The 14,436-nt window shown below is 38.7% G+C and overlaps 1 protein-coding gene across 5 annotated transcripts; it reads right to left on the bottom strand.

Annotated features, from left to right (window-relative positions):
- Nucleotides 1-821: 821 nt before the first annotated feature.
- Nucleotides 822-13,843, bottom strand: LOC118049900 (chromatin modification-related protein EAF1 B). 5 transcript variants are annotated; one of them, XM_035060060.2, is made up of 24 exons: nucleotides 13,497-13,843; nucleotides 11,817-12,019; nucleotides 11,632-11,686; nucleotides 11,454-11,551; nucleotides 9,954-11,358; nucleotides 9,748-9,867; nucleotides 9,337-9,603; nucleotides 8,812-9,009; nucleotides 8,607-8,687; nucleotides 8,310-8,367; nucleotides 7,703-8,229; nucleotides 7,523-7,576; nucleotides 6,638-6,695; nucleotides 6,335-6,531; nucleotides 6,171-6,224; nucleotides 5,984-6,064; nucleotides 5,607-5,744; nucleotides 5,354-5,473; nucleotides 4,842-4,942; nucleotides 4,448-4,663; nucleotides 3,986-4,352; nucleotides 1,773-3,578; nucleotides 1,108-1,558; nucleotides 822-947 (listed from the first exon to the last, which is right to left on the bottom strand). In XM_035060060.2, the coding sequence occupies exons 2-22, from the start codon at nucleotides 11,957-11,959 to the stop codon at nucleotides 1,857-1,859; spliced, it is 6,060 nt and encodes a 2,019-aa protein (XP_034915951.1). In that variant the 5' UTR covers nucleotides 11,960-12,019; nucleotides 13,497-13,843; the 3' UTR covers nucleotides 822-947; nucleotides 1,108-1,558; nucleotides 1,773-1,856. The 5 variants fall into 5 exon arrangements, with proteins under 5 accessions (XP_034915951.1, XP_034915953.1, XP_034915957.1 ...); XM_035060062.2 differs by lacking the exon at nucleotides 822-947 and having other exon boundaries at nucleotides 1,137-1,618; XM_035060066.2 differs by lacking the exon at nucleotides 822-947 and having other exon boundaries at nucleotides 1,137-1,558; nucleotides 1,773-3,434.
- Between the last annotated feature and the right edge of the window lie 593 nt (nucleotides 13,844-14,436).

The raw sequence follows: 14,436 nt of genomic DNA, 5'->3' as shown, positions 1-14,436 counted from the left end.
CGAAGGTATTCCCATATATTAGGGTTTTTTTTCCCACCAGGCCATTCTCTATGTCTGGCTTTCTCCTTGTACATCTAGGGCAATTCAGTTGATTTAGAAGTTCTGACCACGAAAAGAATGAAAGTGATCAACATGTTTGTCAAAATAAATGAAATTCAATTGCTACTGCGATATTTTTGCTTCCTATTTTATTTGGATTTTCATTTGTTTTTTTTTTTTAAATTAAATCTTTTTTATTTTATTTTTTTTATATATTTTATAATTATTTTAATGTATTGATATTAAAAATAAAATTTAATAAAAAAATTATTTCAAAATAAAATGTTTTATAATTTTTTTTTTTTTTTAAAAAAAAAATCCTTGAAATTGACAAGGATAGGCTTTATTTAGATTTGGTCAAGTCCGTTATAAATTACCCATAAGGTCAAAGTACAAAATATTTCGAAATAAAATTCAGCGTTTTAATCAGATTTTAGGTTAACGAAACACTAAATTGACTTATGAAACCAGATTCTAATGTGAGTGGAGAGTTGGAGCTTAGATTTTCTACTTCTGCAGTATTGGAAGGTTTAAAACGAACGAAAAGCTGCCGAGCATCCGTCTTCAATTGCTGTCATTTCCTGTTGCCATTGAGCCAGAAAATGGCAGTTTTTTTAAAAAAAAACAAAATGCTTTTTCTCACAAAAAAACTTAAGAAAAGAGAGAACATTTTACTATAAAGATTTTTTTTCTTAATTTTAAGGTATTATTTTTTGATGGTTTCACGAATGACTAAAATAAAGGATAATATCCATACAAAATACTTGTACAGTGACATGATCTATAGAAAAATAACAAGAGATCAGTATGTCATTATGCAAACCGCTTAAGCTTGCATTTCCATCCATAGAAGATCCGAATTGAAGCAATGGATCACAAAGAGTGCAAGAGCCAAGCCTTCAGGTGACCTGACAGGTATTTGAGAAAAAAAAAAATGGAGCCAGGGATCAAAATGCAAGGTTTCAAAGTTTCTGCAGCTTAACATGAGGAGCAGGAGAGGGATCAGATATCTAGGTTTGCTGCAAAATACAAGTCAGTTACAGTATTTTGATAGAAACGAGATTTTACCATTCTAACAGCAGAGCAGCAAGGACTACTAGGGGTATACACCAGAGACTTTGTATTCACAAAATTTCTGAAGGCTTTGCCCATAACAATGAGAGAGCTACTAACTTAATCTGAAAGAGTGTGATAATACATGCACTGACTAATCTACCGGGGCAGAAACAAAAAGAAACGGGCCCCTCTGCACGAGTGGGGAAACCAGACAAGGGAGGGAGGGGGGGGAGGTACAAGAAATGGCGAGATGAGACCCTGTACACATACCTCTATATCTGTCTACATCTTCCCAAAGCTCTAAACCGGTGATAATTTACAAGATTTCCCCCCAAATAACCCAATAAATCAGAAGGAAAAAAAAAAAATACAGCCCGTAATGATCTCTTTACCAACAGAATCTGCGAGCAAAAAACCACCTCTTTCCATTTTTCATTGCCCCTATGAAGCAACCAAGCTTCATCTGCATGAAACCCATGGCAGCATTAGATTGTACTCATCTTAACTAAAGTAACTGAATTGCCTGCATCATATGATACACTAGTAGAATCAGATACTTCTGCTTGATGGTGACAACCAAAAAGGTTCACGTGCAAGCAGTGGTAACTTGACAGATTTTATCAGCATTTGCAGCTTGATTATAGAGGGGGGAACAAAAACAGAGAAGCTAAATCTACCTGTACACAGCTGCCATTAGGGCATGCAAACCCAACCCCAGAAGTACCGACTGCTTCCGGAACTGCTCAATCCACCAAATTGCTTCATTCCAGACCAGAATTGCTTGGCGTGATGTATAAATTGCCTTGTCCTGATTGAAGATGCTGTGTCTGCTTCTGAGTCGGCTGCTGCGGTGGCAGCTGTTGAGGTGATTGTTGTCGTTCTTGCTGTAGTTGTGGCTCTTGTGACTGCAAAAGTTGTTGGCATGGGGATGGCGATGCTGTTGATTGATGTTGTTGTTGGTGCTGCCACCGTGTCCCACCATTATGGCAATGCAGGGGCAAGCCTCCTGATAACTGCCTGTGGACTGAACCTTGGCTGACAGGCACCACTTGCTCACTCCCAGCTGCACTCGTAAGGGGGGGGCTACCAATAGGACCTACCTTAGAAGCTGTATCTGCCATGCCAGAATCATGCAAGGATGGTTCTGATGATTTCCACTGCGTCTCAGAAACAGAAGAAACAACTGGTGCCACATTAGATGTATCATTACAGGCCAAAGGCATCCCTGTGGATGTACTTGTTCCTGTCTGGGAGATGTTGTTTGAAGTTTGCTGATCAGCATGGCCCTGATCAGTTTGAGGCTTTGTTGGCAGATCAGAATTCAACAGACGACTCTGTTGAAGCATTCTCTGAACAGTTGGTTGAGGTTGACTAACCTGCTTCTGATGTGGCTGTGGATGTTGTTGAAGATGTTGATGACTGGGAACCATAACTGGAGTGTTCTGGTGAGTAGCTGTCAGTGTTTGACCAGAGGGTACTGGTTGGCCCTGGCCTTGAGTACTACTTTCCAAATGAGAAGGCATTTGCTGGAGTGGCTTTGATGAAGGGGTTGTAGGGCCCGAATATAGCTTTTGCTGTGGCTGAGAATGGTTTGGAGATTGTGAAGGACCCAATAGTTTAGATGTATGAATTGGACTCAACCCAGTCCCAGAATACAAGCCTTGACCCTGCATCAAGTGCATGATTTGCTCTCCTTTCTCTACACCATGGTTTCCTGGAGGCACAGAAAGGCCATTCAAAGGAGAGTGATCATTCGGAACGTTCTGGTGCACCACCATGTTCCCTCTCCCCATTCCCTTCAAAAGTTTAGCCTGCTGTGGAGACTGTGAGGGTTGTCGTTGTTGAGGGTGATGTCTGCCAGATTGTTGAAACTGCAGTGGTTGCCGTTGTCGCTGCTTTCCCATCTGATTGGTCAACCCACTGGAACCACTTTGGGGGCTCCGGCTGACCGCATGATGTGGCAAGTTATGTTTCTGCTGCTGCTGCTGCTGCTGCATTGAAATGGGAGTTATAGCAGGTAGTGACACTGGCTGCGATGCAGATGGTGGTGATATTTGAGAACTATTTTGCATAGACGATGATATGGGAAGCTGGGATTGATGTTGGACATGGGGCATCAAAGCACCAGATGCAGCAAACTGTTGCTGCTGCTGCTGCTGCTGGAGGAGAAGCCGCTGCTGCTTCATTTGCCTTTCTTTAGCAAGGTGCATAGCATATGTTTGCTGCTGTGAACCTGTAGCCTGATTGGGGCCACGGAGATTAGGATGATGAGGATTGCTAAGCATATTGGACTGTTGTGCAGGCATTTGATGCTGCTGCTGGGGATGGCCTGGATATGTCTGCACAGGTGAAGTAGTTGTCTGATTAGCAAAAGCAGGAGGCACCCCGTTGAAAGCAGAAATTCCTTGGTTGTTCCCTTGTGTTGGCTGCATCTGAAGCTCTGGTACCATCATTTGTCTTTGATGCTCATGATTATGGCCAAGCTATTGCAAAAATAAAATACATTGCCATATAATATTAGAAAGTACTGATGCACTATAATGAAGTGATGCCAATGAAACATGTAAAGAAATTGTTCCATAACATCAAAATGTAGAATTCTGCAGGAAAAGCAACAAAAAATTGTAAATAGCAGCAACCAGAAAGCAATTACACCAGACCAGAGTTGTAATGATCCATGGTCTAAATGTCAATGCCACTACATGGAACACTCGGCAACCTTAGAAAGACATGTATAGAGCAAAAATTGATGAAACAGCATCAGTCAATAGCAATACAATGGCATGCATAAGCACACACGTGTGCTCCCACCTACCTACACACATGCAGCGAGAAAGAGAGAAGGAGGGGGAGAGAGAATACACATGTAGAGGAGGATTTTAGTATTTACCCTCAACATATGCAAAGCCTCGCGAGGTCTCATCAAGTTCCCTTGACCTGAACCAGTGTGCATATTCACAGGGCTTGGCATCCCAACCACATTGTTAGAAAGCATACTTCCAGAATTCAGCATTGATGAAGAGGCTGTTCCTTGAAATCCTGACCGTGGCAGTGGCATGCTTCTGTTCATCCCTGGCATTATGCCCATACCATTTCCACTCGATAACATGCGAACACCACGATCAGATCCAGAGACAGCCCCAGAAACCGACATGTTAGACTGCTGCAAGTTTCTACTAGGTATTTGATTGTAGTGTGGCATTCTTTGATGATCGTCAACTGGTAAAGATGTCCTTGGAACATTGTATCTACCATCTCTGAGAATAAATGCAACCCCCCAAAATAACAGTAGAAGAATCAGAAATTGATTGAAAATACGATGACAATCCCAAAGTATAAAATAGCACACTACCTATGAGGTGCATTGAGGGGACCAGATGGAGATGGTGAGTTATTGCCAAGAACCACGCCAGAAGATCCTTGCAGAGAAGAACTTGCACCAGAAGTGGGAAGTGTTGATGCAACAGCACCTTGGTTTGGCATTACCAAATTGCTAGCATGAGAACCTTGATACACAATGGGAAGAACATCTTGATTTGAAGCGCTTGAATCACAGAGATCAAGGGGCCTTCATCCAGACAACAAAGTAAAGTAATATTCAATTGCTTGCACAAGACAAAAGGCATGAAATAAATTCAGGAAAGGTAAAAACATAGATGTTGCAAAGCAATGAAGTTGAATGAACAGGTGATAAGCTGAGCGCTATCAGACAAACTGTAGATATGCATCAAAGAATGAAAACTTACGTTAGGACACCTCCATTTAAGTTGTTTGGGCAAACTTGGGAAAGAGCAATAAAATGAGAATTGTGAGTTGCTGCTATTTGCTTAGGATCCTGGTTTTGATTCTTCACAAGGTACAGAGCCATTAATCAGTCAGAAAGAATTTTGCAAAAAAGAAAGACCATAAACAAAGCATGATTGTGTAATGCTTTTAGATCCAAAAAAGTCCAATCAGAGATTTTTTCACACTTTAGGTTAGAGTTCTACTTTATCCAGCTTCCACGGGGTGCATGCCCTCAAAATTCAGTAACAATCTCGTAAGAATGGAATATCAAGGGAAAAAACCATTGAAGAGAATTGAGAAGACGAATATGGTCTATCTGTCAACCAGCTAATGAATAAACTCTGAAATAAACACTAATAAATAGATTTGGATTTATTTAAATGGAGGGTATAAAACCAATATCAGGTTAGGCTTCTCACAAGCAACAAGACATGATCTGCAGATACAGGTGCACTTTGAATGACTAACAAACCTGACTCCTTTTGTACTGATGTTTCTTCCCAATAAAGATGATTTTCTCAAAATGAGACTTCAGGGTATCCTCTTGCATCGGCCCTTGCAAATGTTGAAACAACTGTCTGGCACTGCCCTGCTTAAAATGCCAGCAATGCAAAGTAGTCAGACTATCAGAGCAGAAAAGCTTAAGCTCAATGGTACATGGGCTAAATGTATACGAGCAAGCATCAGGTTTCGGTCAGAAAACAACACAGCATTAGCAACCTTACCTTTGGAATGCCAGGCAAAGTTGATGGGTAGGATTGAGAAGATCCTGAATCCTCAGCACTATCAGCCCCATCACCAGCACCCTTATCCATCAAGATTTTGTGACGATCTTTGCATTCTTTAGGCTTGCGGAATATACACTGAACGAGTTGGGCAAGTGCCAATAAATGAAATTTCGACCAAAAAAAAAATTGAGCGAGAGAGAGAGAGAGAGAGAGGCTTCACCATCTGACAAGTGAAAACTACCACTGTAGAGAAAAGGGAACTGAAATTGCTTTTTACCAGCTATGAAACATTGTAGACAGTAGACACTGTTTTGTACAGTGATCTGGAATCCATCTCAAACAAGGTTGTCGATAGATGAAATTATCTTATTTACCTTGAATTGAACAGTGCTGTTGATAGCATCACTTATAAGCTCCCAATTAGGACCCATGTCATGCACAAGAACAACAAGAGCCTGAGGAAGCAGAAAAAAAGGTCTCAAGTATTTGATCAGAATTTTGAAAACCAAAGAATGAGCAGATTCAAATTAAAAAAAAAAAAAAAGCTGAAGGAAAACCAACCTGGTCTTCAAAAAGTGACCAGGGACTTCCAGAACCTGGCTGCCCAGCAGACATCTGCAGTTGATTTCACATTCTCAAATTCACATAAAGAGATATATCTAAGAAAACAGTGACAAGTTGAGAGTATATGCCACATGATCAGCTACAACATCACCAGGGAGTACCTTCATTGATTTATTTTTTCTGCTTCGTTCCCTGCCACCAATCAATTTGATGAATCTATTTGTGTTTGACATATTACTCATCTGGGAAGCAGCTGGAGATGGGATGGACCCGGTCATTTGAACCATGTTGTCAAAAGTATTATCTAGCAATTGCTTAGATATCTTTGGCTTCTTTGTGGTATGTTGCCCATATAAACCTTAAAAGAAGATATTTAAAAGTGTCAAGAATGAAGAGGAACATGAAAAGCTATGTATACCTGTCAAATCCCTGTTAAAGAAACATGCGATGGAACAGGATTTTACCACTTGTTCCATTAGAGTCCAAATGATGACTCTCCGATCTCTTTTTGAAACTATCCCTCTGCAAGTAGAAAAGCACCAATATAAAAATTAATATGCATTTAGAAAATAGCTTTTAGAATGCACATTTGTTAGGCGGAAGGTTACACAACAAACAAAAGGAAACATTGATCACTCAAGTGTTTACACTACGTAAATAAATGCACTAACAATATACCAGAAAAGCCATGCAAACTCATAACAACATTGTTCATCTCATCTATATAATGGAAAGTACCAGTCAACATGGTGCCCTCTACCAGTTTTTCTATCAAAAGACTTATCAGAACTACTCCCCCATCCAATACCCAGCAGAAATGGAAAATTGTTGATCCTTTTAGAGTGATACTGACCAACATTGTTATCTGTGGACTGGATGCATACTTTGACTAGCAAACACACACTCGTATAATTTGTCTCAACTTCAGTTTACCAGGGAATTTTGCTGTCAACAAACAACATATGATTCCCCATTTTAAAAAAGATTCTTGCCAAGACTGTTTTACATCTGAAAAGCAACCATCATTGAGTGAATAATCATGTTTTGCCAAATCACCTCAAGGTTCCCTGTCGTATTTTGGGTCAATTATAACTAGTGTCTACTTTTATTTAGACAAGTTTATTAAAATGGTGATTACACAGCTCCTGAGCACTAGAAGCTGTACTTTAATTAATGAGCTGCTCACTCAAACAACAATATACATTTTTTTTAAGTCTCTATACCAAGTAATTCTAGATTACTAACACTACAACATGACCTTTACAATTAATTGGAGCTCAGCATCTTTTATGCTTAAGAAAAAAAAAACAAATTATAGCTAACATCCGGACCAAAAGAAGTTAAATGACCTGTTCATTATGACCAGTAGAATCCAACTGCCAGCCCTGCTCATAAGCAGAACCCTGCAACCAAATGGAGTCAGTCAACTTAACAAGCACTACATAGATGAACATTTCAGAAAGTATCCAGACATTATTAAAATAAAATAAGCCCCCTGCATTAGTTGAACTATAAAAATTCCTATGTACCAGGTGCTTAGCCTTCTTCTTCTTCTTTGGTTTTGTTGACGTCTCTGCGTAGTCATATGGTAACTGCCTTTCAAAATGCGCAGCTGACTCAACCTCCACACTTTTCTGAATTTGTGACCCACCATGCAAAATACTCTGATCATCCTGAAAAGAATTGGTATCTCCACTCGATGCATCTGTCTTCAATGGAGCCTGTAGTAAAGCCCCACCAGTTCCAGCAGTAAAAGGACTTATAAACCTCTGTCTAGAAGCAGTACGCATGCGTTTTGTTGGGATTGAGCCAGCATTAAGATTACTAGCAGGTCTTTTCCCCATCAATACATTTTGTTGTGGCCCGGTGGTGCAGTGTCCATAAGGTGAATCAGTTCCCAGATCATAAGATCTTGCAGAGGGTGACTTTGTTAAGCTTTTCCGTTTCTTTTGGTCATGTTTTGCTGACTTGCTGCCTTCAAAGACTCCATGCATATAGTAAGCGCTTGTTTCTCCTTCCTCCTCATCGTATGCAGCAGTATCATGATATCCAAAATCTGAAGTTTGGAAATGAACTTGTGAGAGAGAACAAATTCAATGAACAAGAAGCCAGTAGATAAGCTAGTTTCAGCATTACCTGCTGGAGTGTCATACATGGATGTATCGACTTCCTCCTGCATGCTACTGCGAGTTTTCTGAAGAATGAAATCAATAAATAAGCAAGATTACCAATATGAGAGAAACTTAGAAACAACCTAGTGAGGGAAGAAATCAAACAGTTATTATAGTTTATGAACATCAGGTATCAAGTCAACTTAGCCCACTAGAAGTCATTCTCCGGTATCCTTTCTTCTAAATTTTGTCAAACTGCATGTCTTTCAAGCATAGAGAAAACCAAGATCATGTGCCAAAGGTTTCAAAATATTTAAATTACCTCACTCTGCACAATATGAGATTCAATGGACAATCTGTACATTGCCATGGCACCCGAGGGAACTGCGTAGAACAGGCTTTCCTGCAAATAGAAGTTCAATGCACAATGAGTGATTTATGTGTGGCAAAAGGTAAGAGTAAAACCCCTAGGCATGCATTTAAGCAAGACAAAAAATATAAAGAACAAAAAGGAGGTAGGAGCATACTTCGGTAAGGCGATCATCCCATGAAGTGTCCACAATGCCCAAATCAGCTATTCTGTCAGGAGTTGCTGGTGCTTCTGCTTGAAAGGAAGGAAATGGAGAACTGTTATATTTCAAAAACCTTACAGCATATCCATTAATGGAATGCGCAATGTTTTTGGCAGGATTTTGTTTCTCTAACTCTTTGCATGCCACCTGCTCCTGAACAAGATGTCCAGCATGGGTCAATACTAGATACAAGTAGATAAATATCAAACCATTTCAGAAAATTAAAGAAGTCATGAATTCCACTAAAAGCATATTCATTATATGTTATCAATATCCAGAGAAAAATACACTTGATCCAGAGCTGTCTTTTTTTTTGTGTGTGTGGAATAAATGATACTCCGCTTATCAGATAAAATACATTTGAATTTTGAAAATTGTTCTATAAAGTACGAATTATATAGATTTAAAGCAAACGGTGAAGGAAAAGACCAGGTTTAAATACACAAGAAAAGAAACAGTGGTTTCGAACATAGCAAGCACCTTATCAATATCTCCAAACTTGTTGACAGAAAATTCATTCCCAACAAACATCCCCACCTCATGCTTCCCATTCTTTGAACCAACACTTTGACAATTGTTACTTAGATACACCTCTGCTGAATGCCAGAACTGCATGACGGCCTTAGCAAGACTATAAGCAATGTTTTTTAGCTTCAAATGATGATTCTGCTCTTCAACTCTCAATCGAGAAGTAAAAGCAATCCGTCGACATATTTGAGCAGCAGCAGTCATCTTCCAGAGACGCTCCTACAAGGAAAGAAAATAAATAACAAAGCTTAAATAGAGATAAAATTGAATACAGACGCTAATTGTGAGTTCTTTTATATAAATAAATTCTTCAGCAGAAAGCAAAACATTTGCACAATAAATTACTTATTTAAAAAGTCATACCTGTGCAACATCATTTGCCAGCCATGCCATTTCTTCAAGGACAAAATCCCAGTGAGATCTCCGGCGATTCTCTGAATGCACAGATGCATCAGATAATTCTACAATCCTCTTGCGCTTAGCCTGCATGTCAAACTATGTTAAGATCCTTTCAAAGACTTGTGAAGGAAAAAATGCAGCATGTTTAAGATACAGTATGAAGAAACAACCTCTATATCCCGTGCCTCTTCCAAAATAGAATCTTCACGAGACTTGTCTACCACTTTAAAGTGTGTATTCAAACAAGATTGAGGATCAGTGGCAGCAGAAGAGTTTTTCTCTAACAAAATAGGCTGGGGAAGCTCTTGAACAGAAGGATCCAAAGAGCCCTGGGGACCACTGGGGTAAATTATTTCCCTGTTGGAATTAGAACTATCAGCCAACATGTTGCCCGCCATTGTATCAACCTCAGATGCAACATGGTCATTTTGTTCCACTCCTTCAAGATTAGTACACTTCACCTGAGAGTGAAAAGTTGTTCTCATTTCTTCCTCATTTTTGACAGTAGAATCATTGCCAGAGTAGTTTTCATGCACAGAACCATCATTGATGGCAGAGATAGAGCTAGTCTCTTTCTTTTCATTTCCTATATTATCCGATGGTAAACTTTGTGTTCCTTCAAATTCTGATGATTCTTTCAAAAGAATTTCATTGGTGTCATCATTTCTACGATTATCACATGGATCACAGCCATTGTTTGCATCCAGGCTTAAGCTATTTTGGGTGCAAGAGGACTCTGAATTGAATCGTTTCGTTCCCATTGCTGCATTACCATTTTGACCTTCATTTCCATCTTTTTCCAAGCCATTGAGCAGAGCAGGACCAGTTTCATTCTCAGTCTTGGCTGATTCAGCACAAGGGGGACATTCAGGACCAGCTGAAATAACCTGCTCTTTTCCTCCACCATTATCGCATTCCCTGGAAGCAATATCATTGAGTGCTTTCTCAGCATCCGCTTCTGAAGGTTGGTCATGTTGGTTATCCCTCAAGACAATGGACTCTGTAACATCCAACCTATCATCAGGCAGGTTGACTACTGTTTTCAGAGCCTGCACACAATCAAGCTCCGTGTTTGACTGTGTATTGGAAGTGTCAATCTGAAAAAACAGGTCACCGTTTGAAGTGGTGGACTTTGGATTAGAGATGGAAGTAATAATCTGGGCTTTATGATCGTCTGTTTCAGTTACCAACCCTTTCACATCCCTTGCATCCCCACGAGCCGGTAAAGAGGATCCATGGCCAACTGAACTCTGAACAATATCAGTTGAACTTGATCGAGTGCCGTCACGATTTGGTCTGGACCTATTCCTTCGAGCATATGGCCGAAAAATAGCAGAATCTTCTGATTCCTTGGCATTGTGAATTCCATCCATCTGTGAAGACTGCTCTGATTGAGTGACATTATTCCTCCTACTAGGATGTTTACGTTTCCTTTCAACTTCAAGTAACTCATTTTCACCATCAAAATTGTCAGCACTATTGGGCTCACAAACTGGAGCAGCCCCTGGTCTGCCACTACTTTCTACAGAATCCCCATGAGGTGATGCAGTCAGTGGAAAACTGCCTTTTGCTTCACTGTAATACAATGAGGAGAAGGTAAAATGGAAGCAGGAGGAGCATTAGACAACTAGCAAACTAGAAGTTAGTCAAACACAGCAAAAATAATATACCTAGTAACAAACTGTTCAACATGATGATCTGTGAGTGAAGTAGACTGGACACTGACCGAAGCTGCATTTACAAATTTAAAATCCAAAGGATTGCCGCCCTGCAAGTAAGGAAGAATTTAAAGGGAAGTAAAAACATAAAAGGGTTCAAGATAGAATTTAAAGGCTCCAATTGCCATACTTTCTCAAGAAATTCTAGCTCCCTTCTCCGTTCCTCACGAACATCATACTCTTGTCTGTTAACATCAAATTGTAGTTGTCATTATCAAGACAATAATGACATTTTTCTCATGCAGAAAGGAAATGCAGAAATTACACTGAGGGTAAAACTCAAAAAAAAATGTAAAAGAAAAATGTAAGTGTTACCTAAGTTCCACCTGAGCCTTCTCAATTGCTGCTCGCCGCGGAGAGGTTTTGGTAGCAATACCAACTCCACCATCAACAACCCCACCCATGGAATCAACCTCAGCATTTACTAGGAGAGCATATCCTGAACCACATCCATGCATTCCTACTTTGGTGGCTAGAAGCCTTTCCCTCCTCCCATCAATTTAACAAACTGTCAAATTCTACAATTAGACATAACAAAGACATTAGAATGAAGTAAAGAGCTTCCAAGAATGAAAAAGAGCTTTCCCTTCAGCAAATGCATGATGGATAGATCTTTTGTATCAGTCCTTTCAAGTCCAAACAATTGAAGAATTGGGAGTTTACCTGAATGTATTAAAAATTAACTGATCTAGAACACTTGCTATGGCCTAGCAATCAAGGTGCAATGACAGGTAGTGAAAGCAACATGTAAATGCATCAGATGAAGACATCTATATCAGAAAGGTAATGTAATCACAAAAAAGCTATCAAACATTGACATCTCATCACGACAAATTAAGATGTCTTAATACTATATGCTCCACCTTTGCTCCGCAAGCACGATGAGCTACATCCTTGTGTCCATGAACTGGCCCAGCAAACAAGTATTGGATATGCAGGAAATTAAATTTATGCAGCAGCTTCAAAATCATTTCCCCAAAATAGAAAAAGAAATGAGTGAACATGCATTTAGAGCAATTTTACAGCAGCTTCAAAATAGAAAAAGGAACAAAAGATCATGCATTTAGAGCAACTTTACAGCAAAGCCTCATGCCATGGAAGAAAGAGTGCTGAAACAATATGCTAGCTAGCCCCCTTGGTGTCCAAAACAGATATTTAATGAATGCCAACGCCAGTATAAAAGAGAGCTCAAAAGGTTACGGTGGAAAATCCATAGCATAAAATTCGACTTTTTTAAACAATCTCCCTTCCACTTAAAGACACGAGAAATAAAGTGTGGATACATCAAATTTCAACAAACGCTCTTATTCTCATATAAAATTATTCTTCACTATTATACATTTTTTCTCTATTCTGACACAAATCCTGAAGCTTAAAGATATTCTCATTCAGCCCATAAACCCTAAGACATCGTTTTTAAACAACCCAACTATACAGCAGAGCTACTATGCTATTCTCCTTTAGAAGCATCACATAGCCTCGCCATACTTGCACAAGCAAACATGCATCAAACACCATAAGGCAAGCAATCTGGTTCAAACAGGTTAGGTTTCTAAATCCACAACGAAAAATAAGTGTGGAGAACAACCTAATTAATGATCACATAACAACCAAACAAACAGACTTTCCACAACATTCACGTCGACGCAGATAAGCAGCAGAGGCAGAAGTGGGGAAATACATTAGCGCCAACGTTGTTTCAAATTCGCACACAAGCAGCTTCTCAAAAACCTTAAAAACACAAGCTTACCAATAAAAGACTCGACCAAACCACGTTACTGCATTAATTCCCCATGCTTACGCATACAAACATGACTTACCTTGATAAATCCTTGAACATTTAATCAAAATGCAGACAAAAAAAGAATTGCCCCAAACAAACAATCCCTAATTTCGCTTCAATCACGCATAATTTTCAAAAACTCAACATTGCACCCCACTTCTAGGGTTTCCAGAGTAGAAGCAGAATAACTCAAAAGGTAAAGAAATAATCACCTGAATTACGAAATTAATAAGCTAGGACACGGCTTTGAGACAATTAGTGACGACCTAATTGCACACTTTCTCTCTCCTAGGGTTTTTTTTTTTTTTGGAAATCACAAAAAGGAAATGAAATTTGCCCTAGAAGATAACAACTCGTTGGAAATGTTAGCCATGAGAGCGAGCGATTCTGGTTCAAGAATCTCTCTGTCTATAAATCTGTTCTCTCTGCTGTTTTTTCCTCGGTTTAATTTTTTATTTTTTTCTTCGTATTTATGTGTGTGCTTGTTTTTTTCTTTTCGAAATCGAAGGGGGTACTATGCGAGACCTCTCCCTCTCTCCCTCTGCGCGTAGTAGTGGGCTTCGGTTTTACGTCACATGAAGAAGAAGACGACAACATGGGCTTTTTCGTTTTCATTGTTGGGCTTTTATATAATTGTTTCAACTTTTTAATTCTAGTATATTTATAATTCTTTGTGGACTTGATATATTTTAAAAAAGATTTTTTAAAATATCAATTTAAAACTGGATTTAAAAAAATATAAAAAATGTGTTTTTAACTAATATGTCTATCCTTGGATAAAAAAAAATTAAGCATAATGTTAGGTAGTAAAATTATATTATCAAAAATAAATTATCTTAGAGGGTCATATTTATCAATTAACTTTAAATAGATGTTAAATAATGATATCATTGAATTATGTTATTATTTTGTTGATTTATTATTATAATTATTGGATTCAGCCTAGGTCGGTGGATTGATACACATATAGAGTTTAACAAATCATAATAATATGGTTTATTTTGATAAATACAATAAGATTTGTTTGAATCAACTTAAAAAAATAAAAAATAAAAATGATATTGTTTTAAATAAAATAATTAATTCAAATTAATCTGATGACTTACAAGTAAATCCGAAGATTTATACCTTAAATCAAACTTAACAATTATA

The sequence above is a fragment of the Populus alba genome, chromosome 2 (assembly GCF_005239225.2).
Source record: "Populus alba chromosome 2, ASM523922v2, whole genome shotgun sequence".
NCBI lineage: Eukaryota > Viridiplantae > Streptophyta > Magnoliopsida > Malpighiales > Salicaceae > Populus > Populus alba.
Note: the sequence above shows the minus strand (reverse complement) of the source record. Positions and strands in the feature narration are given on the sequence as shown.

Bases quoted from the DNA above. Each gene is read 5' to 3' on its own strand.
- LOC118049900 (XM_035060060.2), bottom strand. From the start codon at position 11,959: ATGCATGGATGTGGTTCAGGATATGCTCTCCTAGTAAATGCTGAGGTT. The intron at 11,687-11,816 runs GTAACACTTACA...TGATGTTAACAG, and splicing joins AAGGCTCAGGTGGAACTTAG to ACAAGAGTATGATGTTCGTG. The intron at 6,532-6,637 runs GTAAAATCCTGT...TCTTCTTTTAAG, and splicing joins GGACTCTAATGGAACAAGTG to GTTTATATGGGCAACATACC.